This window comes from Gobio gobio, assembly GCF_949357685.1.
Source record: "Gobio gobio genome assembly, chromosome: 18".
Lineage (NCBI taxonomy): Eukaryota > Metazoa > Chordata > Actinopteri > Cypriniformes > Gobionidae > Gobio > Gobio gobio.
Genome location: NC_137111.1, coordinates 12,960,664 through 12,987,357, shown reverse-complemented (window position 1 = coordinate 12,987,357; position 26,694 = coordinate 12,960,664). Strand labels below are relative to the sequence as shown.

At 39.7% G+C, this 26,694-nt stretch overlaps 1 protein-coding gene across 2 annotated transcripts in view; it reads left to right on the top strand.

Moving 5' to 3' along the window:
* LOC307142376 (CUB and sushi domain-containing protein 1) overlaps positions 1-26,694 on the top strand; it is a 787,545-nt gene that overhangs the window by 576,139 nt on the left and 184,712 nt on the right. For both annotated transcript variants that reach the window (XM_079843154.1, XM_079843155.1), the window contains 5 exons: positions 2,504-2,630; positions 5,340-5,542; positions 6,952-7,143; positions 11,023-11,161; positions 13,729-13,916. In XM_079843154.1, the coding sequence (XP_079699280.1) occupies positions 2,504-2,630; positions 5,340-5,542; positions 6,952-7,143; positions 11,023-11,161; positions 13,729-13,916 (849 nt within the window). The remainder of the gene's footprint in view (positions 1-2,503; positions 2,631-5,339; positions 5,543-6,951; positions 7,144-11,022; positions 11,162-13,728; positions 13,917-26,694) is intronic.

The window sequence follows — 26,694 nt, the reverse complement described above, 5'->3', positions numbered from 1 at the left end:
CCCTTCTTTTCAGGAATTCGGAGTGTGCATGAGATGTATCCTTCGTTGCTGCAGATAACCCACAATTCTTTGCGTCGCCATTAACAACCGTCATGTTTTTTAAATATTATTTGAAAAAATGGCGCCGCCGGCAGATATACATGCAAGCGAAGATGTGGTGTTTAAACTTAAGTAGTTTAAAGCTTGTTTTTGTTTTTAAGCTGTATATATACCTCAAATAGATAGTTGTGGTAAACAGGATTACAAGTGTTGTGATTTTTTTTTTTAAACGTTTAGAACAGTACTTTGCTGTCAAGGCAAAACATTTCATAGTCATTTTCAAGTTATAAATAATTTTCATTCATATAACTGGTGTGAGAGCGCAACTCCACGGTGAACGTGTTGGCATAGCAACGTGATACTTCCTGCCTGTGTGTCCTACGGAGGACGTCTCGTTTAATTCTGATTAAGGACTCTCCGTATACCGCATCCTTCATAGGATGTGTCCTCCAGAGGATGCAGCCTTCAAAATTAAATGAAATGAGACACAGCTATTGTTTACGTGGCTGCAGCGCTGTACGCGACCGGCACCTGAGCACTAGGAGCATAGTTGCCAGGGTCGCGGTTTTCCCGCACAATTGGGCTATTTTAAAAAAGGAGTCGCGGGAAAGGTTACGGAGCTGCGGGTTGCGTTTTTTTGGGCTACTTTTATAATGTACCGCGGCCGCAACAAAAATTGCAGGCAAAGAAATATGAAAATGGAACCGTTTATTAGTTTGTATTGATCCCCCGGGAATGAATACTTGGCAACAACCGCTGCTGCTCGTGTGCATTTGACGTAACATCATCACACGAGTTATGGTTGTAGTAGAAGCATCGGTTCGGTTGTCCGTGGAAGAACAAGCAGCAACTATAAATTGTCAGGTAAACCATCACTGCAAATGCTTTCTCTCTTTACTGCTGAAATCTATTCAGAAAGGTGGGGAAGAGAGCACAAATGTCTAAAAGAAAACAGCCCTAAGATTGTATATAGTTCTGATACACACACACACACACACACACACACACACACACACACACACACACACACACACACACACATACACTATACCAGTCAAAAGTTTTGAAACTGTACTATTTTAATTGTTTTTAAAGAAGTCTCTTCTGCTCACCAAGGCTGCATTTATGTTATTAAAAATACAAAATAAGCTGTAATATTGTGAAATATTACTTAAATGTTAAGTAACTGTTTTCTATTTGAGTATATTTTAAAATGTAATTTATTCCTGTGATCAATTTAAATTGAATAAAGATCAATTTATGATTAATTCAAAGAAATTAATACATTTATTCAGCAAGAATGCATTAAATTGATCAAGTATAGACATTTATAATGTTGCAAAAGCTTTATATTTCAGATAAATGCTGTTCTTTTTAACTTTCTTTTTATTAAATAATCCTGAAAAAAAGGTGCACCACTTTTTTCAACATTGATAATAATCAGAACTGTTTCTTGAGATATATTATATAATTGCATATATTGCATATTAGAATGATTTCTGAAGGATCATGTGAATCACAGAAATAAATTGTATTTCAAAATATATTCAAATAGAAAAAAAAGTTAGCCTATTTTAAATTGTAAAAATATTTCACAATAGTACTGTTTTTGCTGTATTTTGGTTCAAATAAACGCAGCCTTGGTGAGCAGAAGAGACTTCTTTCAAAAACAATCAAAATAGTACAGTTAAAAATAGTCAGTTATATATATATATATATATATATATACATACATACATACACAATATATATATATGCGCGGTTGTCGGGTGAGACAACTTAACGTTGTCAGAAAGGTATAACAAACGGACGATCATCATCATCATGTTTAATGAAATGAATTCAAATCTTTATAAATCCAGGATGAGTTTGCCACGTTTAGCCTAAATTATCAGACAGATAGCTTGCAGACAAGCAGCCTAGGCTACCATTTTTTTGGTAGGCATTAGGCAAACTAAGCTACATGTCTGCTGATAGTTAGTTTCTCACATTTCGTTTTAGCAAGAAGAATGAATGATGGAAGTAATGCATCACATTAATTATTTTATTCAAAATGGTTAAATGCCTAAATCCTATCACTATTTTGGGTATTGTTTGAAGTGCCCTTTTTTTTTAGGTCAGAGCAACTGCCCCTCAAAATTCCTGTGCACGTCCCTGCCTTCATGTAACCATGTCATAATACATTTTTGCATATATACTTCCGATTGGTCTTCATTTTAGATGTATTTGCATAATGGACTGTGATTTGTCTCATATTAATACATTTTGTAGTAGTTTGATTTGTATGACAATGACAAAGCAGCTTGGATGTGGTATTTAATTACACACAAACCAGCATAAAATGTAAGCGTACCTAAAACTTGATTTATTGTTTTGTTGCCTTGCAAGCACTGATATTTCCTTCTGGAAATGCAAATCTAATTAAAGACCATAATTCCCTGTGTGTGTGTGTGTGTGTGTGTAGCCGAGTGCGGAGGACACATTAGTGGCGCCACATCTGGAAGGATTCTGTCACCTGGTTACCCAGCCCCTTACGACAACAACCTTCACTGCACCTGGTCCATCGAGGCGGACACGGGCAAAACCATCAGGTACGAAAACCGGTGGTTGCAAACCACATTATGTTTTTACCTCCTCTCCGTTAATTTCCATATAATTCCCATACAACCAATAAAGGAGCATGGTGATTGCATTTCACCCTGCTGTGTGGCCCACCACTGGCTGGCATCTGTTCCTACAAGTGCATTACCGTTACACAGAGGGGGAGGGTTAGTGAAAGGGCAAAAAGAATAGAGACACAAAAAGCGATAAGCCAGTTAAGCCTTCAAAAATGAAGCAAAACTCAGGTAAGCCAATTCAGTTGATCCGTTTAAAGAGAAGATGGCTTATGAAGAGCAGATAACAGGAGAAATTGTAAGAGTGGGATGTAATCCATACCATCAGGCTTGAGTCATGTAATTTTTTCTTGCTGCAGGTGTTTAAACTATTTCTATACATACAGGGTCTAAAGCGAATGCTTGCCAAGCACTGAATGCCTGAAAAAATTGACTTTGGCACGCAGAGAATGTGAGTGGAGTGGAGCAACAGCAATTTCCCCTTCTCGCTCAAATCTGTAATCACTCCGCTACAACTCCACTCCATCTCTTGCTCCTCGCTCACAGGTGAAAGAAACCCCTCTGTGACTTCTCTCCATAGCATACATTTGCGCAGTTACTGCTCCACTGTAAATTTCTCTCTGTATGTGTTTTATCATCTTAGCTCAAGATGTATCAAGTGAAAGCACGTTTGCGTAATTCTGTACAGTTGCAGGGGTGTTGCATTAGTACAATGACATGGTTGTTCACAATTTTCAAAAGAGCGGAGAGAATGATGTTTTACCCAGCTTCAGATTTTATTTTCTGAGTGTGACTCACACCGTTTTGTTTATTTTTAAATTGTGAAGTAAATTTACATAAAAAGTTTATAACCAACAATTTATAATGTATTTAAACAATTTATTCAGTCATTTTATATGATTATTTTTAAGTTATTTGTATACCTATATTATTAACCAGTTCCATTGGTAGGAAAAACGACATTGCTAGTGAATGAAATGTCACTTCTGAGAAGTGTGAAGATATGTGAATGTGTTTGCGGAGAGCAGAATCCATGGTTGTCCACCCACACATCCCACAGAGACAGTCATTGTTGTGACTTAAGTTGATCAGTGCCGTGTTTACATGCCAGCTGCAGTGCTGCGCTTGACTCAAGGAGGTCAGGCTACAGTCGTGTTGAGTGTAAATAATATAAATCCCAGTGGCTTAGCAAAGGAATAAAAATATTCTGAAGGCCTTTTGATTTGAACAATTTATAGTGAGATATATATTTTTTGTATGCATTCAGCAATTATTATTTTAATGCCAAGGATGATCCAAACATATTAAAAAGGTCATATTGTGAAGAATCAAATGTTACATAGGCCCCTATCATACACCCAGTGCAATGCAACGACATGCGCAACACAAGTGTTTTTTGCTAGTTTCAGCCCGACGCAGTTATCAATTTGACATCCAGCGCCATGTTGTTTAAATAGCAAATGCACTCACGCCCATCTGTTAGCCCATGGGCGTGCTGGTCTGAAAATGAGGTGTGTTCAGGCGTATTGTTGGTGCGTTGCTATTTTGAGGCAACTGAAAACGACTGCGCCATTGACCAACAAAAACCTGGTCTAAAGTCAATTGCACAGTATTTTTGTGTTATTTAAAGGGTGCGTTAGTAATATGCGCCTATAGGCATGTGCACAACGCACAAATACTCAGCTTATTACACACACAGGGATGCGCAGCAGCACTTTTAAATATTAAAAATAAAATAATTCCTCTCTGGAGAAGCGTTCAGTCTTTCTGCTCGCAAATTCCACCATAAAATTAGCGAATCAGAAAGCTGGCTTTTAAAGGGAATGGGAGATGAGACTCTGATTGGTTTATTTCACGTTAAGCCCAAAACACACCCATGACTCATTAAGAGACTAGGTACAACCCTTTTGGACCATGCGCCTGGCACGCCGACCATTTTTTCCATCGTTAAACTAGCAAAAGTGGATTCGACACACCCTACAATACTTAGGCTTTTGAAACATAAGACTGTATTATTTAATGTTTATAACTCAAAAAATGCTGCTCCTGCAAAACAGGGCTATTTATTAAAGCTAGATTAATAATAAGATAGATTAAGAATAATATTATTTAATTTTATCGTCCAAACCATATCTTTACACTTTGATAAACCAATAATAATGATTTATATTTTAGAGCTCTCGGGACGGATTTCACAGGAAATTGTGTGTCGTCATAAAAGTAGCTCCGTCTGTGGGTAGTGCGAAGCTGATAGCTGTCACAACATACCAGAAAAATTTATGAAGATGATCATTCAAAATGGCAAACTTCCGGGGAATCATGGGTTGTAAAGACAAGAACAAAAAAAGAAGTATTTAATTGTCCATCCACGCTGAGAAGACGTCCTATATATTAGCGCCTCAAGCCACATTCAAGGATCATAGCCGAAGCACAACCAAAACAATGTTCTTCCGCAAGTCACACTCAATTTTATGTTTTAACTACTACAGGGCCGAGCTTTAATTATGCATTATGAATTAATTTGTTATATCCTATCTTTGCAAAGTGCTGGTCTTCTTATTTTATAAAATATGAACATATTTTAGTTTGCATGTGTTTTTTGCTTATAATATGGATGTAATGTGTTTGAATATCTTACGGAAATACAACAACCTTTAATATTCTCACTGTATTTCACCTTCACAGCCTCCACTTCATAGTCTTTGACACGGAGGTGGACCATGACATTCTGAAGGTTTGGGATGGACCAGCAGAGAGTGGTATTCTGCTGAAAGAGTGGAGTGGGTCGCTTTTACCTGAGGACACCCACAGCACTTTCAACATCCTCACGCTTCAGTTTGACAGCGATTACTTCATTAGCAAGTCTGGTTTCTCCATCCAGTTCTCTAGTATGTATCAACTTCTCCTTGGCTGTGTTCAGAATAGCATACTAGCACTAGTATGCATACTGTGCAGTGTACACAAATGTTTATTATGAATGGTAACTGAAATACCTGGATGAGCTACTAGATATTTGCCAAGGTGGCTGGTGGGTTTTAAAATAAGAGGCACACTAAATTGTTGCGGTCTGTGGATCCCCTTCCAAAGATTTTTTTTTGGTTTTTTTTGGCTTAACTGCTTTAAAATGGCTTTTTTGTCACTTTTAGTCAGGAAATGTAAAGAAAACAACACATATAATGTCACTTACCTAGCGTAACATCCATCCTTCTGTCCCTTTAAATATCCGTGTTAATAGAGCATGTAGGGCCGTTTAGTGAAGCAGATTGCTGTAGCCTATATCCAACTTAGACGTAGTCTTTCTTCATTTTTAATTTGTAGCTGCTGTTCGAATGGTAGCTTGGCAAATTTTTTGGTGATCAAACATTTAATTTCTCCATAATTAAGGTAGTTTTCAGTACATTTTCAGTGGTAACAGTTCAAACTAATATGACGTAATTTACATCTCAATGATGATTGATTGATATATCAAGGGAGGCTGAAGCCTCCTCTGCGATTGTATGTTTTCTGAACACTCTCTAACTGCTGAAAGTGAAATACTCAATGGTGATTGGCTTTTTTTTTTCCAACCGAGGCAGAAGTCTCCTCCCTCCTCTTATCCCCTTGCCTTAGTGCAATTTTCCGAACTATTGTAATTACATCGGCAGATTTGGCACTTCGGGGAAAGAGCAGCGCTGGTAATGTTTAATGGTGTTACAGTGGTGAAATTACAAACAAGAAATACACATTCTGGGTCATGAAATGAAATTAATAAGTGGGAATTTTATTAACATTAAATTGTCCTTTCCTATTTTCCTCCTCAAAATCTTGGGTAGGCTGTGCCTTCCATGCCTTCCCTGATGAGCTGCTTCTCTGTGTTTGCCAAAATGGGCAGTTTACAACAATGCATGCTGCATGAAATAATCCATCCCATGAAGTCTATCATCTACTAAATAAAATAGCCAGCAGTATAATGTGTAGTGAATGCTGTGCAGTATGTAGTAAGTAGTAAGCTATTGTTGTAACAGCCTTTTATCTTTGTGTATTTTGAAGATGTCATGGAACATATGTTTATTCAAAGTGCAGATATTGCATATTTTATTTGACATTTTGACAGTAATATGATATGACTGATGAAATATAATTAAATTAAAAAATCTCCATAAACATGAGTTTAACAGCATCATATAAGTGGGCTGCTGTGCAACTTGGCATATTTAGTCAAGAGCAGAGGTCCGTTTTCTCATGAATAAGTGATTTTCCACTCTCTCTAATGTCTCACTGATCCACAGCTGATTCAAAATTTATCTTTTTATTTCAGCTACAGTTGCCTCAACCTGCAATGACCCAGGGACCCCTCAAAATGGAACACGCTACGGAGACAGCAGGGAACCAGGCAACACCATTTCCTTTCAGTGTGACCCTGGGTACCAGATTCAAGGAATGTCTGAAATCACTTGTGTTCAGCTCAACAGCCGGTTTTTCTGGCAGCCGGACCCACCCACCTGCATCGGTGAGATCCGACACGACTGTGCCCTTCTTTCTTTTCTCACTGGAAAGCTCCATACCACAGTAAAAACTGTTGTGCCATCGAACACTCTTTTATTTTAAAAGTAGAATGTTAATAGAAATTATGACTGTCAATACAATAAGTTAATTTAAGTGATTAAATACAGACAAAATATGATACTATAAAAAGTATGTTACTGTTACTTTTTTACTTTAACATGATACCAAACTACTGGCATTTTTGAAAATGGTAAAACAATATATTTAATTGCTCCACATAGTAATTAAACATCTAAAAGTATCTTTATTTGTATGTTTTGTTGAGAGGAGTACCTTTCCTTTGTCAATTAAAAATGGCTGTTTTTCTCTGCTCGCTTCTCGATGACTGACGCTGCCTCACGTCAGCACAAGTTTGGTATCGTTTTAAAGCAAAGCATTCCAACTTTATGAATATTCATAGCGAATTCTCGATGGCATGAGTATGAACCAATGAAATGGGATTTTCAAACTCATGCTGATGTAAACAAAACGATCTTACTCACTATGACTGACAGATCCGAAGTGGGCGCACCGACGCCTCAGACAGCACGATCCCGATATACACATATACACAGAATTACAGTATTTCAATATATCTATATATATGTCTTGGTGAGAATTCACACAGACATTATCTTTTGTGTCTTAAAGGGATAGTTCATCCCAAAATGAAAATGATCCCATAATTTACTCACCCTCAAGCCATCCTAGGTGTATATGACATTCTTCTTTCTGACGAATACAATCGGAGTTATATTAGAAAATAGCCAGGCTAACCCAAGCATTATAATGGCAGTGAATGGCAGCCCAAAATTTGAAGCTCAAAAAAGTGCATCCATCAATTATAAAAGTAATCCATATGGCTCCGGGGGGTTAATAAAGGCTTTCTGAAGTGAATCGATGGGTTTGTGTAAGAAAAATATCCATATTTAAAACTTTATAAAGTAAAATATCTAGCTTCCGGCGGACCACTTTCCGTATTCAACTTACAAAGAAAGTCTAATGCCTCTTGCAGTTCAAAATGCTTACGCTACGTCTGACGTCATTGTTGTGCCAGTTACGCATTTTCCGCAATCTGAAGGATTTATGAGATATAAAACTTGTAGAGCCACTTACTCTATTATCAACGCAAGGAAGAGTCATCTGTAATAAAATCTATTTAAAAAATGTTTTTAATTACTTGAGTAATCAACACAAATATAATGAAAATATTTGCATATTCGAATGCTCAGGTAAGATGAAAAAATTAGAACAGCCTTCTCTCTGTGCCTTCTTGACTTCTTTTCTCTTTCTTCACTTTCACTTTTATTCTCGTGCACTTATTCTCATGTTAAACTGAACTGCCAATCAGAGTAATCTTTCCCACCGACGACCCCAAAGCCGATTCAACATGCTGAATTTGGCTAAACTGCCGACGTGAGCCTGACTAGAGCCGACGTGGATCACACCGCAAAACCTAGCCCGACAGATGCTCAAGGCCAACCGTCAGCTTGGTGTGTCACAGTCCTAATGGTTTGTGCCCACCACAGCGACAAAAGTCCGCTCAGTGCCGCTGATGATGCTAAAATGTCTCCGCTTTGGGGTGTGTCTGTAGCAAGTGTGTATAGAGAGCGTGGCAATATAATCAACACAGATAAACGTGATTACAGTTGGAAAGAGGCAAGTTTTGTTTCCAAATGCCCTAAGTAAAGAAATGCTGTCAATTTTCTGAACTTTTGTAAACCCAGCCAATGAACGCCTCCAAACTGCAATTTTTAACATATACCAACTGCAAAGCGTCTAATGTGTAAATGTAATTTACACACTAAATCCAGCATAAACTCCGGCAAAATCTTCCTATTTCTTAAACGCTCAAGACAGACGTCACTACCTGAACGTCAAAGCGATTGGCTGCCGCCCGTGTTTTCCACTTGATATTTGCATAAAGTCGAGAATTGCCAAACCTTTTAACACTCTCGGCTGCTCTCAACGCTTCCTCTGGTCCGCTGTCAATTCCACAATGCACCGCCCGAGCGTGAAGCTCAACTTCCAAAGGAATTCATTGGAAATGCTCGCTCTGCTCTGCTCACTCTACACCAGTGGACACGCACCGTAAGAGAGGTGACTAAGAACCTGATAGTCATTTTGCTTGAACTTTAAGGCAAAATGGCCAGACAGAAGTCTCTCCTTAGTGACATGAAACCCTGCTTGAAATTTGCAACAAAAAAAGCAAGGACTCTCAGACTATGAGAAACAAGATTCTTTGGTCTGATGAAGGAAATGTCTGGAGGAAACCAGGCACTGCTTACCACCTGCACAATACCATCCCAATGGCAAGAGTGGCTTAGGGACGACGGATTTGAGCCCAATTAAACATCTCTGGAGAAACTTGAAAATGGCTCTTCACTGACAGTCCCCCTCCAACCTGACAGAGCTGAATACTTTCACAAGGCAGTGTATATTATAATCTAGAACTATCCCTCTGTCATTGTAAAAACACAGTTTTTGTAACTCTACTCAGTTGTCCACTACCAATCATAAAGTCATGGCATCATATAACTATTAGTGTTCATGTCTACATAGAGTGGTCTGCTTGTGGAGATTTTAAATGGGAAAAACCTTAGCATTATAGGGTAAAGTATAGTTGTCTTACTCTGCCTGTGTAACTGAATTACACAATTGCTTTTATATCATTACTATGACCTTCTCTCAGACCTTCAGTATTTGCTGCTTTTTATTCTTTCTTTTTTTTAAAGTCCGGCAGTATGCTCTGCACCTTCTAAGTACTGTATGTTCAAGAATGGCTTTTTTTTTTTCTCTCCAGTGTCCCTGTTGACTTTTTTGATGTCATGCTTTAATATTTTAATGAAATTCTACAAGGTCATAGAGCACAATAGTCAGGTTCAGGAAGTAAAAATCACATTCATCTTCTTTATAGAGAGAAATTGATTTTTAATGATAATGTTTGAACCGTTCAAGACAGACCTAGCATGAGCTCAGAGATTGTTAAGGGATGATATATGCTTTTGTACTTTCATTAGAGAGAGAAAAGAGCAGTTTAATTGCCGAATTCCCTGAGCAATGCAACATTACCCATAATTCTAAAGTGAAATCCACCAATCAAAAAAGGGAGTTTACAAGGAAGCAGGAATTAGAATCTGAATCTGACTCTACAGTGACCTGCTCACTCCCATAAATCATAAACCTCTCTATATTTTCACACAATTTTCATATTTGTATTTATTTTATTTAGTCATAAACTGATAATCCATCATATTTTATACAATGGGCATTAACTTGGTCAGTAGTTTTATGGTGTATTGCCTTTTTTTCTCAGTCTTCACGGGACGTAGTTCATTCCATCATAAAATACATCAAATACACAGTCTTTATTGCAGTAGCGTAGTTTCAGTTTTTGCTCCATACAAAATATTTTATGTTGTGATCTCAGAGCTCGTTGGTCTGGTCCATGGCGTAAACTTTTTTTTTTTTTTTTAGATGCTTATGGGAGAAATATTTCCAGAACCAAAGCTATAGGTCCTATAATATCAGTGCCAAGCATCAAGTACAGCTTTTCTTTTTTCAGTTCTCCAAACAAGACATAACCTTGATATCTAGAAATCTCTTAGATGGTTTGGTAATAAAGTCCTGCCTGAGCTCCTTTACAATTGATCTTAGTTACATTTATTGATTTTTAATATTATTATTATTATTATTATTATTATTATTTAATGTTGTGGCATGTAGTTGTCCTGCTATATTAACTGATAATGAGCTCAGAGTAATCAGGCTGCTTTGTTTACTGTTACTGTGTTGAAGGATCACATTAAATAATCTCTCGTCCTCACTCTCCTTGTTATGACAGCTACCTGCGGGGGCAATGTGACAGGGCCTGCTGGGGTAATTCTATCACCCAACTATCCTCAACCCTACCCACCAGGAAAAGAGTGTGACTGGCGGATAAAAGTCAACCCTGACTTTGTCGTCGCTTTAATCTTCAAAAGGTAATGTGCTCATGCAGCACTGGGCACCTCTGACTCTCATGCCACCTAAAGGGGTATACAATATTTTAAAGGGTTATGCACCATATAGAAAAATGGGTATAACATTTTTTAAAGGGTTATGCACAATATATAACTGTAGTTGTTTTTGAACTTCAGTTTCTAAAAATGTTTGTGTATTTGAATTGAGCCACCATATTTACTGGGGACATATGTTCCTTTCACTTTTTTACATATTAGAGTTCATTATACTATGGAAACATACTGTATGTTTCAGAACTCAAAACATCCTTGTTAGTCCAAAAACGGCTTTTATTGAATTGCATTATTTGTTTCTCTCTTACATTACACTGGATTATTTGGTAAGCCAGTCTCAATTTGATGCAGGATTGCAAGCAGACTTTTACAGAAAGATATGGACCCAGCAGTAATGCCACAACATGTCAATAACTTTTCATTCTAACTACAATCTGTGCCACCAATCGGAGGTTCTTTTTAATTCATAGCAATTACAATCGGTGATCTGCAAAACAGTCTGAGTGATTCTTTGTCGCAAAATCATTTGTTGTTGTTTATTCTCAAGTAAATTCAGTCAGTGAATAAATGGTCAAATACAAATTGTTCCACTTAGTACAATTGTTTGACATGATAGTTTTGAATTGCTTGAAATATGATGGTAATCACTTTGAAAAGGGAAAAGTGCAACATGTGCAAGTCTGTTATATAGGCTTTATAAAGTTATAATGAGAAAACCACTGTAAAATAATTTTTCTCATTTCATTTTCATCAACAATAGAGTTTAATTAAAATAATTTCATTATTGTCTGTGCATAGGCTATTCCATTTTATTTATAATTTTTGTATTCTTTATACAGGAGTAATGACTTGATTGCATTATTTAGGCATTATTTTATTGTAATACATTTGTTTAATAAAGTTAGCCATAGAACTGTAAAATTAGTTTTAATTTAACTACTGTACTGTATACTATATGTTTGATTTATATTGACGTGCTTGAGACATGGCTCTCAATCAGGCTCTCAAAAATTCTATAAAAATGTGGATTTAGATTTAGATTTATTGGCCAATACGTTGGTTATCGGCATTCAAATAATCGTATCTGCCAAAATGTTCATATCTGTGCATCCCTAGTCTTACTTTGTGTTTGCATTGTGTATTTGTGAGTGTGAGTGTGCAGTTTGATTGCAATGCGGGGTGCAATGCGAGTTGCAATGCGAGATTGTTGCATTCGTGCACTCTACAGACATGGATGTGAATTTAGAAATATAAAATAAAATAAATATTTATTATAAATATACCCTTTTAGACCATGCGGCGACCAATTTTCCCGTTGTCAAACTAGCAAAAGTAGATTCGGACACGCCCTAAATGCACTTACACCGTGCACATTAGACTATGCGCTAAGATCGTTAAAATAGGGCCCGAAGTCTTAAAGGAGACATAACCCACTAAACAGCATTTGTGCTAAACAAGGCAAAAATCATGGTAGAAAATGGCCTTTTATTTCTAAATTATGACAATTTTGATATACAAATCATACTAATATTATAATTGCAATTATAATTATAATGTAGTTTATAACAAATGGCCAGGGATTGTGCCAAGTACATATGGGGCATTTCTAGATATGGTCAGTATATCATTGCCAGATTACATTAATAATCAGTGCCACCAATCGGAGGTACTTTTTAATTCATAGATGTTTCATTATCTTTAATTAAATAGCTTTTATTTTATAGATCATAGTGGGAACGTACTCTTATTTACCCTTAAGTCTTCAAAATGGAGCCAAACTACATGGAGCAGGTTTGTAAGAGGAAGTCCTGCAGAATTTCTAAGAACCTAATGATTGTTTTTTGTTTTTTTTGTTTTTTTAGTACTTTAGTTATTTTTTTCTTTCTTTCTTTTTTGTACTTAGGGGTGGAAATACATCAGTGTTGAAGCATATTATGAATTCAAATCACTGCAATTTAATGAGTCTAGTGTATCTAAGCCTTCACACATAAATCCACAATCACAATCATCAACTCACATATACTTGAATATTTAGATTGATTATGACTCTGATTGCTTGTATTTCACTCATCATCATGACTTTATGGACTTTCATTACATTTACAAAACAGACCAACAATGAAGGATTCCCTTCTGGAACAGAATATGCTTTCTGGTCAAGCAGGTTAAGCGAGGATGTACTGGCCACCATTGAGCTCTTTCCTGGTTTATACCGACCTTGTTTATTAAAAGCATTTATCAAAAAAAATTGTTATGCTTTAACATATCAGTACATAATAATAGAAGCACATTAAAGCCATTGCAGTATTTGCAATACTGCTTAATCACTAGTAAAATCATTGCTAAGATATTGTGAATAATCAATGTATTGCCCGACTCTATTTTGTTTGACAGAAATGTTGTTAAGCATGTTATGCTTCCTGGTTGGGTCTAAATTTAAAATTGCCTTTAAATTTAGTACACCTTATGCGTAATGCCTCACAACTGAATCAAATCTCTAGTAACCATTAAATTATTCTTTATCTGCTGTGCAGTTTTAACATGGAGCCCAGCTATGACTTCCTCCATATCTATGAGGGTGAAGACTCCAACGGACCCCTGATCATCAGTCTGCAGGGGAACCAGGTTCCCGAGCGCATCGAGAGCAGTGGGAACAGCCTTTTTCTGGCCTTCCGCAGTGATGCCTCCCTGGGGATGTCTGGTTTTGCCATTGAATATAAAGGTAAGTCTCACCTTGCAGGTGTATGGTTTGTTCCCTTGAGGGAGGGATTGGGAAACAAGGGAAGCACAACCACGGGGTCAGTGGCCACTTTCAGATCGCATTTAAGGTCACATTTCAAAATAAAATAAAATAACTTTTAGTGCTGCTGAGGACAATTTTTTTTACACGATGACATTCAAACACTTTTTCATTATTATTGATAATTTAAATATGCTTATTTTAGCATTACATTAATATGAATGAGAATTTATATAATTTAAATAATTTAATAAGGAGGTATAATAATAAATGCACACCTAAAATCATCAATTTCTTTATATTTGTAGTGAAAATGACCTAGAGATGTCCTTGATAGGTTTTGCATAAACTTCATAATTCTCTTGGCTATACAATCTTGTTCTTTTTAGGAACGTCAGATAGTTTTGAATGCTTTGCCCATTAAAGCTTTAGTAATTAGATTTGCTTTCGCCTTAAATGAGTGAATATGGATATTTGTCTTTTATGTGGACTGTGAAGCCTGGTAGAATATCTGAATTATCTAAGAACTCTTGGATGAAATTAGGTTTAACAAGACAATGGCTAATGTTGAGCAGCTCTTTCATAACTAACGAATTAAAGTAAGAATTCATCAAAACTGTAACAACCATTAAATGCTGACCCTGATGACCAGATAAGGACTCTGGAGTATTGCAACTATTTCCTGCTCATCCTAAGAAGGAGAGGCTGAGGGAACTCTGACACGTTAAAAGCGCACACTGCATTTTTATATATTTGAGATTCTGATATTAAAGACTCCATTGAATTCAAATTGGAGGGCTTTGTGGCTTTTAGTCCATGCCTATTAGATTCGAGGCCATCATTATGCTAGTATACTCCTAAATTTGACTCCTAAATAAAGTCATTCTCTTCCAGGAAATTGAATAAAACGTATTGATGACTTGTCTTGCACTCAAGGGTGTATCCAAAATTGTGTCCAATAAAAAGCTCTCAAGAATTTCCCCTGAGTAGTGATATCAAGTAGAAAATATTTAATCACAGATATGAAGAAAATGTAAGGTTAGATTGGGGATGCTTCAATATGTCTTGTTATAAATTCCTAATTTAGGAAATACATCAATACAACAAGGACAACTGTGTTTGTGTAGCCTTTTCATGAGGTCCTTAACAATACCATGACATTTACATTTACGCATTTGGCAGACGCAAAACCACCAATTGAAACTTTGGCATCTGTACTGGAGTACTAAATGCATGTGTTAGTGAAAGAGCATTTGTTAAATGATTCGCACGAGTACTACTTTCCTGTGATTAGTCCAAAAAAAAAAAAAAAAACACTCTTTAGTTGTATTGAGTTATATGTTGTGTTTCTCTTCAGTAATACGATTAACCTTTCTCAGTGAATACCTGGCAATATTCCCCACAGAAACAGCAATTTTCACCAATCCGCCCTTTGTAAATGCTCTTTTAAAAAGAATATGAGTTTGTATTTCGAAAATCAGGGCATGTGACAACGACCGTCCCTAGTGTGCTATGCACCTCCCTGAAATAATTTCCACTCCCAGTGGCCCTTTTTATATGATGATTATGGTTGAGTAAAAGTGCAGTTCATGGATTGTTGAATATTTTAATTGTAATTATTTTAATGGCAGCATATTGCACAGTGTAGATGAACTCTGACTTCAACCTTTTGTCTTTGCTCCACATGAATACCCAACACATTTTAAAAGCTTGCTTGCCAATGTATTATATTGCTTTGTTGATGGTCTCAACATCCCACAATGCTTTAGGATTTCACTTTCATGTCATGCCATTAGGTTTTTCCTGTGTTTATTGGGAAACTGAGAGACACATGGGAGTTTGATTTGCTGTGAAAGCTCATCAGAGAGCATGATCACAACATGCAGTACAAGTGATGTGAATATTCGAATTCTGTGCTTCATGTGCAGTGGTTGAAACCCTGGTAGAGTACCTAATTCTACAGTATTGATTATATTATGCATTTCATTGCATTTCTTCTGACTTGAATTTAAAGGTGGTGTTATTTCTGCATCACTGGTGTTTTAAAAGTGTAGTTTTAGAGTGTATATCTGGGACATTAGTGTTGTGTCTAGCTATACGTATCATCTGCCACTCTGCGTATTCCCAGAATCCCAACGTTAGGGTGGAAAAAGAATTATAACAGAAGGTTGTTTGGCGCATTTCAGCATGGATTAGGAATCTATCACAATACAGTATATGCACATTTTTGGAAATGTGCTCTTAGTGAAGAATGCATCAGTTTAAAAACAATATAACTAAACTAAATATACACTTGTAATAAAACAAGGGTCTGTTTACTTTTACCGACTGTAAGAAAGAATGGAAATGGTAATGAATAGCTACATAATGACAATATTGTAACTTAATTGTGTGTAGTCTCGACGAAGGAGGATTCTAAAACATGGTCTTTAATAAATCCACAGGAGGGAAAACACAGGAGAAAGGCAGATACATCTACTCACATTGACATTACACATAGACGAGATCGGACAAGGAACTTAAAGACACATGGAGTAAATATACTAGAACAAATGAGGGAGCTTAATGAGATAAGTGATTAACAGGGCACAGGTGAATGACATGACTGACAGATTGGGGAAAACTAGGGGTGCGTTCCATTCGACAGTGTCCCTACGGACTGTTCACTGCTCCCTACTACCTGAGCATGGTAAATCAATTGAAGTGAACTTCGCTGACAATAATCACTCATTTGGAACGCCCTGCAACGTCATCAAAGAAAGGCAAAAACGGGGTCGCGCAGATTATAATATAACATAAAGGAATATAATAATTTATTTTACTTTCAAATTTAAAACCATATAATAAGTATATACAAAACACACAGTGTGTATCTAAAAAATATAATCAAAACATTTGTTTTAATTAAGTTTTATTAGTTTACGTATAAGTTGTATTGACTATGAACACATTTGAAGCTGCACCTGTCATTCAATATGGAAATACATTTTGATTTGGTTAACTATGTATAAATGTAGGCTATTCTTAATCAATGGTCTTTGTAGCGGTCTCATCTTGTGTGCTTTCTTTCCCAAGCGCAGCTACATAGTAAACATTCATGAGGTAAATAAAGTATAATATAAAAAAATGACAGCCCTCAGCTGCTTCTCAACACTTTTAATTTGTTTACATATTCATAAAATATAATATGCGAATGTAACTTCGCCATAACCATTCATAAATACTCCACAAAAAGTCCACTTCACTGTCCACTTACGGTCGAATGGAACGCACCTTAGGTCACAGAGAGGGGCAAAACCAAAGAATAAGTCCATGGCTGTGTTCAAAATCGCCCCCTATACCCTTAAATAGGGCACTATTTGAGTGAACATCCATTTGTAGTGGTGTCCGAAACCATAGTGGACGTTTTTGAGTGCACTCATTCAATCCCACAATGCACCGCAATAACGAGTGTACAGTAGATGTACGCACTGGAGAATATGCTTGTTCGATGCACCAGCGCTGCGCAGACCGATCAGCGAATGACAGCAAAGTCCTGCGAGAGCGTTTCGAGAGCAAACGAGAAACGACTCCTTATGCTTTTGAATCGCTCTCACTCACAACCAGACTGTGTACTCTCAACCCACTGTGAGAGTCGCGCTCTGAATGAATTAACTTACCGCTGTCCAATTCGCCCCATGTACCCTCATTCTCCATTACTCCACTCGCCTACTCCAAAAACGAGCCAACAAGCTTAAAGTTAACCCTATAGCTCTTTACTTGTGTGGCACTGAACTTACTGGGAAAGGGTAATGAATAATAAAGTAACTAAGCATTTAATTTAAAAATAAAGACTTAATATCTTTATGTACAAATTTATAGTATAAAATATATATAGTATAGTATATATTTTATACTATATAGTAGGCTACTATTTATACTATATTGCATGGGCGTCAGAAGCAAAATAAATTTGTGGGTTGGTCCTTTCACAGAAATTTTACTGGAGTAGATGCAATTTACATTAAGTACAAATATATTGGCTTGTTTACTAAACGTCTGGTTGAGGAAGACAAAACTACGGAAAACTCAAAATCTTTCGCAGCAACAATAGTGTAGGGGTAAGACACATGGCATCTTGACAGTTTGTTCTTTCTGTTTATTTGAAACGTAGCAAACCGGCAGCTCCAGTAAGTTAATAATGAAAAGATTTATCTTGAACTCTGCCGCAGAAACTAGCATGTTTAAACCTTGATCAATCAATATAATAATCAATTAAAAAGGAATTTATACCTGTATGCATGATATTGCACTGGACCAGTGTGGTTTGGAAGATGGATGGATGATTGATTCAGCTGTGGGCACTATTTGAGGGAACAGCCATTCAGTGGTGTCCGAAACCATAGTGGACGATATTAAGTGCACTCATTCAATCCCACAATGCACCGCATTAATGAGGCTTTTCTAATATTTTCTTAATTTTCATTGAAAATAAATGCCTTTCCGATCTGATATGTGATGGGATAAAGGAGTAGAGCGAGTTCGGCAAAAGGCAGATTCGAACCGCAGGTCGATTTACGTCAAATCTGCCAAGATTTGAATCTGCCAAGATTTGACACAAATCGACCCAAATACTCCTTTATCCCATCACATATCAGATCGGAAAGGCATTTATTTTCAATGAAAATTAAGAAAATATTAGAAAAGTGAAAATAAAGCTTTGAATGCGTTTAATCAGTGTTCAGGGAATGTAAACAGACTCAATTAGAGACGATAAAAGTGAGTGGGTCCAATATCACAAGTGTGTGGGTCGATGCCATCTCCTGGCGAAACGTTGGAATTCATTCAATGCATGGCGCGACTCTCAAAGTGCATTATGGGTATTCTCTAGCCGTCGAGCATACATCGGTTGTAAACTCATTATTGCGGTGCATTGTGGGATTGAATGAGTGCACTTAATATCGTCCACTATGGTTTCGGACACCACTAAATGGCTGTTCCCCTTAAATAGTGCCCACAGCTGAATCAATCATCCATCCATCTTCCAAACCACACTGGTCCAGCGCAATATCATGCATACAGGTATAAATTCCTTTTTAATTGATTATTATATTGATTGGTCAAGGTTTAAACATGCTAGTTTCTGTGGCAGAGTTCAAGATCCTTACTGGAGCTGCCGATTTGCTACGTTTCAAATAAACAGCAAGCACAAACTGCAAAAACGGCAGCCTTTCCGGCGTACTTAGTGTCCGAAATCACTCACTCATTTTCATTCACTCCCTCAAGTGGACTATATCTGTGGACTAATGTAGGGAATAATGAATGAGGGTATAGGGGGCTATTTCGAACACAGCCCATGTGGGAGTGGAGGGTGGGAGGAGCCATGGGAAAGCCAGGAGCAGGAGGAGCCAGATGTTAGGCCAGAGGTCAGCTAGGATGAGGCCCCAGGGAGGAGTCGAAGGCGGGAGGAGCCATGGTGTTGCTGACTTTATAGTATACACCCTGGGGACGACCAACGGAGAAGCCACCACTGAAGGAGACCCAGATGGAAATGATGAGCTAATGAGCTCACGTGATACTGATGGTTCTGGAGACCGAGATGGCGCCGCGACGACAAGCGTCCTGGGTAGAGCTGGAAACCCAGAGGACAGAGGCTGAGCCGGTGGGACCGAGGATGGAGGCAGAGCCGGGGGGAAGGCGGAGTTGAAGGTGCAAACAGGTCGACGGCTGACCAAGGCAAAACCGGAGGGATGAGGGAGCCCAGAGAAGCCGAATGGCCGATGGTGGAGCAGAGAGGGGGAGGAGCCAAGGTGGAGCCGAAGTGTCGACAGGCTGAAGTGGAGTGAAGGGCACAGAGGCTAGGGGTGGAACCAGGGGATCCTCAGTGCTGGATGGAGCTGATGGCCTGAAGACACTTGGCAGATCCTTACAGCACATGGTAGATGCAGAGGGACAGAAGGACAGTAGTGGAGGTGGGGTTGAGGGACTGGCTGATTGAGGAGGTGGGAGAGGGAGGCTGGGCTGGAATTCTGGAGACACTGGGGGTGCTGGAGATACTAGGATTTTTGCAAACACAGAAGGTGCTGAAATGAATTCTTCCTCCAATACTTCCTTGAGTTCCTCAAAATAAGAGCCAGAGGCCTTGTTAAAGGGGTGATGAATTGAGAACGTCTCGGTTACTACTGTAACTGTAGTTCCCTGAATAGGGAGCGAGACGCTGAGTCACCGCTTTGGGAACGCCTCTGCGTGATTGCGTCATGAAGCACATATGTAATCAGTCCAATAGAGAGACGGAACATCATAGGCGGGTGACGTCATAGACCCGGAACTATAAAGCATACCGGCAAACACATGCCTTCAGCTTGTGGGCATGCGGGGAGTATGGCAGGGTGACGCAGCGTCTCGTTCCCTATTCAGGGAACTAAGGTTACAGTCGTAACCGAGACGTTCCCTTTCAAGGGAACTCGAGCTGCGTCATCGCTTTGGGAACGAGACTATACACACGCCCCCATAGGAGCCGGATGCCCGCTTGTGACATAGTAGCCCAGATGTCGAGCTCGAAGAACCTGACGAAAGTGAGCGGAGAGGAACATCCTGCCGCATCACAAACATCCTGCAGGGAACCCACCCCCAAAAATGCCCAAGAGGCAGCCGTAGTCCTGAAGGAGTAGGCCCGGACAGCCAAAGGAGAAGGCTGCCCGGCCGCCACATAAGCAAGTGAGATAGCCTCGACTACCCACTTGCTCATCCTCTGCTTCGAGACTGGACCCCCCCACGAGGGAGGCCTGTAACAGTCAACGGCTGTTCTGAAATTTTCCACAGGGCAGATCTGTCGAATTAAGCACCTAGTGTATGAACAGGGCAAAGCAGATAGTCTTCCTGGTCTGACGTCAGAAACGGAGGACAAGAGGCCTGCAGAGCTAAGGGTCTCACAGGGTTAGTGGTAACCTAGGAACATGAACCAGCCTAGAATGTAGGAAGGCCTTAGCAAACCGGGAGCAAATTCCAAGCACAAGGGTGCAACAGAGCGCAACTTCTCAGAAACGTCCTCGAGCGGCTCAAAGGGAGCCTCGGAAAGACCTTGAAGGACCACAGAAAGGTCCCAGGCCAGCACCCTGGTGCGTACTGCATGTCTCAACCTCAAAGTGCCACGGAGGAAACGAGTAACCAGAGGGTGTCGCCCCAAAGAAACACCACTCAAAGGAGTGTGGTAAGCTGCTAAGGCCACCACGTACACCTTTAATGTGGAGGGAGCTAACCCAGTGGAGAACCTCTCCTGCAGGAACTCCAGCACCGCGCTCGCAGGGCAGTTAACTGGATCCCACAAGCGATCTCTACACCATAAGGTGAGTCTCCACTTCAGTGCATACAGGTTCCTCGTGGAGGGAGCTCTAGAGTGTAGAATGGTCTCAACAACCTCGGTTGAGAGACCAGAACTTATGAGCTGGGCCCCCTCAGAGGCCAAGCCCACAGTTTCCACAACTCTGGGCAAGGATGTACGAAGACACCGGCCGCCTGAGAGAGAAGGTCCCTCCTGAGCGGAATCTCCAGGGGAGAGCCGTCGAGGAGAGACACAATGTCCGAGAACCATACTCGGCCCGGCCCGTAAGGGAGGCATCCGTGATCAGACATACTCGCTGACACGGTGTCCCCAGTAATGAGCCGTGGGCCAGAAACCAATGATCCTTCCACATGACCAATGTGCGGAGACCCCGCCGCATAGCCTTGATAATGCGAAAAGCTTTCCCCTCGGGGAAAAACCCTTGGTCTTGAGCCACCACTGTAACAGTCTCATGTACAACAGGCCACAGCACTGGACGCTGCTGCCATCAGACCCAACAGTCTCTGAACTGTTCACAGTGAGCGGCTGGTCCAGCTTCACCCCTTTAAATATGTTATTCTCAAACCGGAGAAAGAGCGCTCTTCTTTGATGAGAGCCTCAGCCCTACCTCCAAAATGCATGAGAACGACATCTCAATGTCGAACCGTCAGACGAGCTGACAGTGCCAGTCGCCAAAAAATTGAGAATGCGGATTCCTTGAATACACAAGGAGACTAACGCCGCGTCCACGCACTTCATGAACATGCGGGGTGAAAATGCAAAACCGAAGGGAATCACCCGAAATTGGTGCGCTTCTCCCCTGAAAACGAACCTCAGGTACTTCCTGTGCTGCGGAAGGATAGAAACATGATATAAGCAGATCTATCATGACAAACCAGTCCTCGGACCTGATTGAGACACAATGTATGAGTGTAAGCATCCTAATATATAGAACACACAGATCTAGATTAGGGCGCAGCCCTCCAATCCTTCTTTGGCACGAGACATAACCAGAGCCAACAAATTTATAATCTGTAGGACCCATTTAGATATATCTGACAGATTCTCCCACTCTGACAGAAATCTAGTAAGCGTACCAGCCTCTCGAGACTGGCCTCCCCTGAAACGGCTGACCGGCAGGGAACAACTGACTCGACAGTGCCACCTTCCTCCTCGAAGGGCGCGAGCCATCCTCGGATGACCCCCAAGGGCTCTCCACGCCCCGGAACTCGGGCGGGGTTGGTGGATTGACCCTGTGAGGGCACCGAAAGCAGACGGGCACCGTATGCTGAGGTGAGCTCCGCCTGCCCCCGGGGGGGGCCGCCCTCACCGCCCTGGGCCCACTGGCGTCAGGGCTTCTTGGACAAAGCCTTCCTTGAAATAATGACGGCCCTCAGAACCGTCTTAAAATTTGGAAAGCTGCGCCTGAGGGCACCACCCACCACCCCACCCTCTTGAGAACGCCCGGCGGGATAGCAACATTCCTAGAGGCAGCGCCTCACAATGCTCACTACCGGCCCCCCCTCGAGAGCTGACTGAGCGTGCTGCTACCAAACAAACAACAACGCACATCAAGTGTGTATCCCCACTCATAATGTAACTAGAGCAGGGAGGAATACACTTTCTGTACTGCTGTTCGTACTCGCCATTGTGTCTCTCTTTTATGTGTCAGTGTGTGTTGCAAACTTGTTATATGAAAACAAAAAAGTCTGAACCCAGACACAAACATAGAGCTGACAAGGACAATGTTACATAGCGAGCTTGTTGAAGACAACAGAAGCTGAAGGCGTGTGTTTGCCGGTATGCTTTATAGTTCCCGGTCTATGACGTCACCCGCCTATGACGTTCCGTCTCTCTATTGGACTGATTACATACGTGCTTCACGACGCAATCACACAGAGGCGTTCCCAAAGCGGTGACACAGCTCGAGTTCCCTTGAAAGGGAAATCAACTTTCCTTTGAGCATTTGATATATAAAAGTTCAGCGTGATATAAGAATATCCTGTAAGTTTCAGAGCTGAAAACGTCCTTGTTAGTCAAAGAAAAGCTTTTATAGACTCCAGGGCCCGTATTTATCAAGCATCTGAGAATTACTCACAAGAACACTGCACTATAAAAAATGTAAGGCCTCTCCAATTCAAAATTTTCTAGTGACTGATCACATCTAAATTTTTCAACTGGCCAAATTGAATTTCTGTGAATTGAATTTTATCCATTGTGGCAACAGTCTGTTAACATGGGCTCAATTAGAAATAATATGTTGAGCCAATGGAAAAATGTAATTTACCAACCCTGTAAAAAATTTCAGACCTCTCCAATTTAAAATTTTCTAGTGACTGGTCACATCTAAATTTTTTAATTGGCCAAATTGAATTTCTGTGAATTAAATTGTATCAATTCACAGAAATTCAATGTGGCCAACTGAAAAATTTAGATGTAACCAGTCACTAGAAATTTTTAAATTGGAGAGGCCTGAAATTTTAAATTGGAGAAATGTTTTACAGTGAAACTGTGAGGTTGGTCCAATTAAATATTAAAAATTTTAGTAACAATTGTTTATTTCTCACTGTCCCAAAATACAAAAAGACATAAATAGCCTAGGCTAAATTAAGCAAAATGAACACAGACAACAGGGTTGACATTTTGTCACATTACTTTATTAACAAGCACAGGATATTTGGTGAAAATACCTTATTTTCAATAAGGAAAAACTCTGAATACAGTCAAGAAGTCTTCTGCATAACAGGATGTCTTAATGTGGTGAAGAAAACGCGGCACTGCATATAGGCTAAAAACCTGCAAATAAAAATAAAAACTAACATTAATGACAAAGTTCCCCTGCATCACATCTGGCAAATGACAGAACAGAAGTTACTTCATTATATAACAAGGATGAAACGAATGAATGGACGAATAAGAAAATCACAAACTTGACGTGTTTGATATTAAAAGGCAATAACTTCAGCCGAGTGGCCGACGCCAAATGCAATCTAACGGCAGGCACCTGTTCAATGGTCTAAGTGAAACTTTATGTATTTAAGCTCACTTTATTTACCAATATCTTTGCTGCTGACCTTTGATGATCCAATTCAGCCACACTAATAAGCAAACATTACTTTAGATAAACAGCACATTTGTGTTTGTTTGTTTGTTTAATAGTTTATTTTTTTGCTAAAGTAAGAGTGTTATCCAATTCTTTCACAAGAATGGCAGCACAGCTGAAAGGTTTGTTGAGCTGCACTCTCTACTATACAGCCTTGAATTTGTATTTCCTTCAGTCTGAAGCTTATTCATTTCAACTTTGGTGTGAATGGGCCATTCAATTTTCCAAAAATAGAAGTAAAAAAAAAAAAACAAGCCCAGCCCAGGTAAGAAAAAGTAACATAAGTTATAAAAACATAACAACGTAAGTTACAAGTAAAATTATCAGTTACTTTTTAAGAAAATAACACAATATTTTAATGCATTTATTTTACCAGTAACTTTCTCCAACACTCATTATAAGTGGATCTTTGATGTTTGAACCTCTTTAAATGTTATATACAATTTTTTACAGTGTAGTGTAAGGAGACTGATTTCTCCACAATCTCAGATCTTAAATGTGATTTATATCGTTGTTTGCTGTTTGTTCTTGCCTTTGCATTGTGAGAACAACAACACTTTCTATTCTAAGGTCTGAATATGTGTCTCACTCTCTCCATCGAAGCTTTAATTAGAATGTGTCATATATGACAATGAAATGATGGAGTCGGTTTTTCTCTGTTGTTGTATTTTCTTTTAATTAATTCAGTGTCCTTATTTGCTTATTGTTTTTCTTTATATAAAGCCAATCTTTTATCTGCTATTATTCATCACACACCAGTAAACACAATTATGAATGCCCTTATTAGGGAAAAGAAATGAATACGAGAATATTACAGTCCAAAGACTATCATACCTTGAGGAAAAACACATTAGTTTGATAGATGGAGAAATATATACGCATATGTGTATGTGCATTTTTATATATATATATATATATATATGTGTGTGTATATATATATATACACAATATACACAATATATATATATATTGTATACACAATATATATATATATATATATATATATATATATATATATATATATATATATATATATATATATATATATATATATATATATATATATATATATATTGTGTTATATAATATAAATATAGAAACACTATAAATATAATATAAATATAGAAACACAAATATAGAAACACTTACAGAGGTAGGAATGCCATTGCATTAGATCAGGGTTCCCATTCAGTCGGTCACGTTCGACGTACGTCGGACGTACCGACGAATTGGGATCACTTCTGGGAGCCCCTATCAGCTTCGAGCTATCTAGAACCGGCCAATGAACAATTGGCGTGCGAGATTTGCATCTCGCGCTCCGCCCCGCGCCGCGGGTATAAACAGGAAGCGAGAGCGAATGCACGCTGTCATTCACTTCGGAGCCACACGGCAGATGAAGAGGACTCTCAACGCAAGACTGCTTGAGTTTATCGCTGCTATCAGCAAGTTATTTAGAAGACCGGAGAATCCAGGAAACGCGTGTTGGAGAGACGGCACATTCCAGCGGGATCCGCGCTGACTCATCGGCTGCCTCTGCAAGCAGAGAAAAACTGCTGTTTTAACAGCAACAGCAAATCCTGTTGGTCTGGTTGGGCGTTTTTCCTGCTGAGTACAGGCACGGGCTGCACAACAATCCCGTGCGCTGTCGCGTTTCCCCCTGAGTGCTTCAGCACAAGAGCGTTTCCTCACAAAAAAGAGTTCACGGGTGACGTGCCGTCCTTTTCAGGATGTCTTACCACCCGTGCGTTTCTGGATGCGGTCGTTCCCTGTCCCCTGCTGACGGTCACAATCGCTGTCTCACGTGTTTGGGCATACAGCACGTTGAGGCGGCGTTTGTGGATAGTTCATGTTCCCACTGCGGGAACATGACTATCGCGGAGCTTAGATCGAGACTCTCCTACCTCCGGGCTGGGGGAGTCCCCTTACCCATCCCACGAACCAGGGCTGCCCCTAACCCGGGTGGACCTGCTTCTTTGGATGGCCAGGGTGATCTGAGGATCACGTTTAGGGCTAACCCGCCGAGTAAATCTCCGCAGGCCCCTATTCCCTCTGCTCCGCAGCCGGTAGAGCCTCCAGGAGAACCCGCTGGACCCTCCCACGGGAGACCAGTGGTGACTTTTGGAGCTCCAGCAGATGAACAGATGTCAATCGCTGCATCGGAGGGGGAGTTTCAGTCCTCGGGGGATGAAGGTTCAGTCGTACTGCCTCCCTCTGGGAGAGTGGCAACGGCTGCACCGGACCCTGAGATGGCTGCTATGCTTTCCCGGGCCGCCGAAAGGGTTGGGCTCGAGTGGAACCCTCCACCGTGTCCCGAACCCTCTAGGTTGGACGATTGGTTCCTCGGGGTGGGTCGCGCT